Source organism: Egretta garzetta, unplaced genomic scaffold, assembly GCF_000687185.1.
Source record: "Egretta garzetta isolate BGI_Z169 unplaced genomic scaffold, ASM68718v1 scaffold135, whole genome shotgun sequence".
NCBI lineage: Eukaryota > Metazoa > Chordata > Aves > Pelecaniformes > Ardeidae > Egretta > Egretta garzetta.
Genome location: NW_009259594.1, coordinates 1,052,452 through 1,057,658, shown reverse-complemented (window position 1 = coordinate 1,057,658; position 5,207 = coordinate 1,052,452). Strand labels below are relative to the sequence as shown.

General features: G+C 53.9%; 1 protein-coding gene across 1 annotated transcript in view; it reads right to left on the bottom strand.

The window, feature by feature from the left end:
• Window positions 1-2,251: 2,251 nt before the first annotated feature.
• Window positions 2,252-5,207, bottom strand: part of LOC104125611 (T cell leukemia homeobox 1) — a 28,997-nt gene continuing 26,041 nt past the window's right edge. The window contains exon 3 of the mRNA XM_009638081.2: window positions 2,252-2,474. Within this exon, the coding sequence (XP_009636376.2) occupies window positions 2,252-2,474 (223 nt within the window). The remainder of the gene's footprint in view (window positions 2,475-5,207) is intronic.

Genomic DNA, 5,207 nt, shown 5'->3' with positions numbered 1-5,207 from the left:
CATAAATTTTCCGCCCGATCCTGCAATAACAGATTTTTGGATAAAGCAGGCTATGCCTACGTTCCCTTAACAAGCTCCCCAGTGATGCCGCCTCCGGAGGACTCAGCTTCCAGGAGCGCTATCAAATGCCGGCTCCAGCGGCACCACAGGCTCGGGGTATTTTGTCACCCATATCCCACAGGCAGCCTGGCCCCCAGGGCCATGTCAGGGGGTCCCTGCCAGCGGTTTGTGGCTGGCCCCCCTTTTCAGTCCTCTCCTCCAACATCCTTTACCCAGTAATTCCCAGTGCTGGAAGGAAATTCCGGGCTGAAGTCAACACAGCTTCCCTGGCCGTAAGGCTAGGAGTCTCTCCCAAGGAAGCCGATGGGAGTTTTCCCACCATTTGGTTTTCCTCTGAGAAAGGCTTGCCTAGCCAGGGATGACGTCCCGACTAAGGCTGAGCATGAACGGCAAACAGGGTCCCTAGAATAATTCCCTACAAGGTTATCTCTAAAATGTACTCTTGAGGATTTCTTTATGACAAAATTCTGCTTTCTATATAAAGTTTGAGACACGAATATCTACAGACACCACCACCCCCAGCCCAGACAAGACCCCACTCCCCACTCCAAGGTCTCATTCAAGAAATTATTCAACATGTGCTTAAGGCCAAGCCCCTGCTCGACTCCTTCCACCCTCAGCAAGCCCCCCCGGAAGGGCTTCTATTAAAGTGGGTGCTAAATGTCCTGCTGGGTTGAAGCCCAAAAATGTTTAAGAGGATCAGGGATTAAAACACAGCAAATTGTCTCTGGAGCTTCCAAAGCCAAGTGCACCTGAGCAAAGTCAAACGGAAACGTTCACTCTATTTTCATTTTAAACAAATGGCAGAGGCTTCAGTGTTAGCTGTGATACGCTGTCTCCTCTCGGGGAGCTAACGGGCAGGGAAGAGCAAGGCTTTAAATGATTTATTCAGTACCCTGGAGATTTTTTTTTTATTTTCTTTTTCGTTTCCACATAAATTACACAAGCACTTTATAAAATGAATACACGTAAACCACCTTATAAGTGCATAACTTAAAAAAAAAGAACAAAACCAAACGAATGAATGCCTTTAAAAATCTCACTGAAAATAGGTTTTCTGATTGCTTGTTTGTACCAGCTGCTTAAATTTGCAGTGCTGTTTTAGATTATAAGTAACTGAAAAATATATACTGTGTATATATATATATTCCTGGCATGTGCTATAAGAAGTGCTTTGTTTAATCTTGTCTCATTCCCTCAGTACAATTAAAGAAACAACTAAGTTAAAGGGTTGAGAGTGAAATCGATTTTTTTGCCATCAGGAACTGCCTTCTAAAGGGAAACAGGTAAAATAAAACATTGGACAATATTTTGCAAATGATATGGAAATAATCCATGGAAAGAAACTGCATTACCCCCGCAAACTGCCACCAAGGTCTTCTCGTTATTAAAATACACGCTGATGGGCACGGAGTCCGTGGTGGCCGGGGACAGTTTGGGCTCTTCATACAATTGAGATATCATATTTACCGTCCTCAGGAGTCTGTCAGATCCTTCTCTTATTCCCCCCCTTGCAAGAAAAAATTAATGAAAAGGGGAGGAGAGACAGCGAGGTGAGATCCGAAGGGTTCCCATCTGGCACAAGCAGAAATTGCTGCTGTTTCCTCCATTTGTTGCATCCTTGAACGTCTCCGGTGCAGACGACCAGAGGAGGCTCATGGCAGAGACGCGCTTTCCAGGGAGCGTCCTCCTTTTGTTCCAAGCCGTCAGTCTGAGATGTATATATATATATACACACTTTATATATATATACGGATATATATGGGTGACCCCAGGCTTTGCACCACCACCAGCGGAATCTGAAGGAAGTTTTCTCTCCCCCAGCTGGGTGAACGCCGGCAGCTGTGTCTGTCAGGGCTGGGCTTTTTGTCTGGCAGCACGTCAGCAAGTCCACAGTCGGCACCGGAGACTTTCCAGAGAACAAAAGGGCTGGGGGCAGGCGAGACACCACTGCTACTCCAGCAACCCCATGGGTGAGGAGAGTTTTTGGAGTTGTTTCCCTCCCTTTGGGTCCTCGTGGAGGGTTTCCCTGGCTGGACGTGTGGGACGCACGTGTGGCCAGAGGACTGCAAGGTGCCAGCCTTCCCCAAGGACAAACAGGGATGCCACACGTCCCACCGGGGATGCCACGTGTCCCGACGGGGACAGCCCTGCCAGCAGAAGGTGCACGTGCCACCGGCAGATGCCAGCCCTATTCACAAGCGGAGGCGACAGTGGTGACGCTGGTGATCTTGGTGGAGTCGTCAGACCAAGGCTGGAGGTTCTGGAGGGCGAAGAGAGAGGAGTTGTGGACGCAGATGGGGTCGGCTTGGATGGGCTGGTTGATGGTTTTTTGGAAAGCCTCCTGCTGCAGCTGCATGAGGATGCGGTTTGCTTGCTGCCGCTCGGCCTCCCGCTCCTCCGCCGTCTGCCTCCTAGGAGAGAGGGAGCAGTTAGGGGGGTCTGGGGGAGCAAAGGAGGGGTATCTCTGGAGAGAAAAGGTGGCACTGGGTGCTTAGGGCTGGAGGGAGGTAGGAAAAGAGGGTGCCTAGCCATGGCGGGGTCCCACATCCCCTGCACAAACTGCCCGTAATGCCATAAACAGAAGACTGGGGCTGTCTATCTCACTGGCCCCAGCAAAAGTTGCTCAGATCAAAGACAGCCGGGAGCAGCCCACAGCTCCTGTTTATTTTCTGCCCATAGGAAAAATCCAAGCAGAGCCAAAACACCTGAAGGGGCACATGACTGGGTTGCAAAAGGTGCGATTCCCTGCAAACGTGCTCTGTGCCCAGCAGCGAGAGCCAAGCACACAACATCCCAGTGAGGAGCGCGGGGCAGGAGCGAGGTGACACATCAGTGAGTGGCAGTGCCACAGGTCTGGGAGGCGGGAAATGTCACCCTGGGCATCGTCTCCCCTGCCCCAGGGCCTGCCGTCTCCTCTGCGGGGCTGCGGTGGCCAGTTGACAAGAGTCTGAACGGAGGTGACAACACGCCCATAGCAGGCAGGACAAAAATCAGCAAAATGTTGGCTAAACTCTAGAAACACATTTTTAGCAGTGAGAAGAATCAAAGTCCAGAATAAACTGTCTGGGCAGGGTGAAGAAGGATATTTTTAAGAACAGGTTGGACACACGTCTGTCTGGAATGACACCAGCAGAGCTGATCCTGCTGAGGGGGGATTAGGGGCCTGCAAGGGTCCTTTCCAGCACTGGTAGGGTCCCAGCTCCGGGCTGTCTGGGAGGAGGGGATGGGATAGGTAGGAATGGCCTAAACACACTTAAAAGCACAATGAAAATTTCCCCCCACCCCTTCCCGAGATGGTGGGTCAGTCTGGAGGCTGCAGCCTCTGCTTTTACTGGAGAATATCACCTGGCACCTCCAGTGATGCTGCTGGGAAAACCTGGGGGCAGCTCCCAGTGCCAGTCTCAGGATGATCCCCAAAGCACACACCCCCCTCCCTCGTTAACACCTCCAGGCCCAGTCAACACTGTCCCAGCAGCTTCAGTGGATCAGAGACAGGGGAAATGGCAGCTTTTTAATTTAGCAACTCATGGGGACGTGAGATGTCTCATCTTCTTTGGCTGTGGGGATTGGAAGTGGCAGCTCCGAGCTCCACGGTGGTATCTTGGAGCACAGGGTGGGGGGTCCCTGACTCCCCACCAGAGAAGAGGGTGAGGGCTGGATGTGGGCGATGGGCCCCTGGGGCACCCGAGCCTCCAGGCAGGCAGCCTAGGAGCTGGTAGCTGGGGGCTCGGTCCCTGCTCTAATCACTGTCAACATCTCACGTCAGACATCCTGGGGAGAGGGGGCTCTGAGCAGCACCAGCCCTCCCCACCCAGCCCAGCGGCAGCTCCGTCTCTGCTTCGATGAATATTTAATGACTCCCTGCACAATGAAGAGATGCTCTGGGAGGAGGTAGGGAGCCCCACGAGCAGGGCGGTCAGGAGCCTGGTAGCTGTGAGCACCCAGCTCCCAAATATCTCCCTGGTCCAAGCAGCTGGCCCAGTCAGGCATTCATGTCAGGCTGGGATTTGCAGGTTCAAATCTGCCTGGGAGGAATTAAACCTTGATGCCTGCGTCTCAAGCAAGAGCCCAAATCTGGGGAGGGGATCACACCTCACTCCAGCAGAGACACCCCCCGGGCAAGGGGCAGAAGCCAGACTCTCCCCCCAACTTCCCCTTATTTAAGCAGTTAAATCCCTCAAAGGGCTTAAAGTAACTCTCTCTTCTCTGCTGTTCCCCACTGCCTAGCTCATGCGGCGCCTGCGGGAGGCTCCTTCCAGCACCCAGCGCTCCAGGCACTGTTTGCAGCCCACCACCGCCGCGCAGGGACCTGGGGAAGCCAGCCGGGCATGCTATCGGCCAGGGGCACCCCCCATCTCCACTGCAACGCCCAAGGTGCGCAGATGCAAACAAGCAGAGCTTACAAGCCTGAGTCCCACTGGCTCAGGCTGGTGGGGATTCTCTTATGTCTAATACTATGGCTGAGGTCAGGCTGCAGCCTTTCCCTTAGGCGACCAGGATTTTGTTTCTCTTTACCCAGCTATTTTTTTGTGAAACATATGAATAGGTTTTGTATCCTCTGCTCCTTTGCCAGGGGGGGCTGAACTTAGCCAACAGACGCAAAGAGTATTGACAGACAGATGGAGAGCCAGCCAAGCCGCATTTGCCTCACTTCCTTAGGAAACCAGGTTAGAAGACATAGCTGACCCCGTTTTGCAGGCCGCGGCAGGACGGTTCCTCCTCCAGGACTCTGCTCCTGGCTAACAGAGATGGCTCCGGCTGGAGACTTCCTGGCACTTGGGAAGCTGCTCTTCCGCAGGCCCTTTAGGGAAGGACTCGTGGAGAGGGGGATTCACCCGCACCCTTGGTTTCAAGTTCCTTGTCCCCCATTTCTTATCCAACCCAGGCAATCGTCCCATTCACCCTCGGGGAGACCCTGGAGAAAGCCCTTTTCCCCTGCCTTGAAGCCACCGCCTGCCTGTGCCCAAGTGCCTGGTGCTCAGCACCCAGCGACACCCCCTCCCCTGACCTGCCAGGGGAGCTGCCCCTCGCCCAAGTCCCCCCTGCAGGGTGCTTGTCCCCAGCCCAGGCAGGGGATGCTCCCAGGACTGGGGTGCCTCCCCCGGGGACCCCCCGGGAAGCTGCAGCTTGGGACGGGCAGGGTC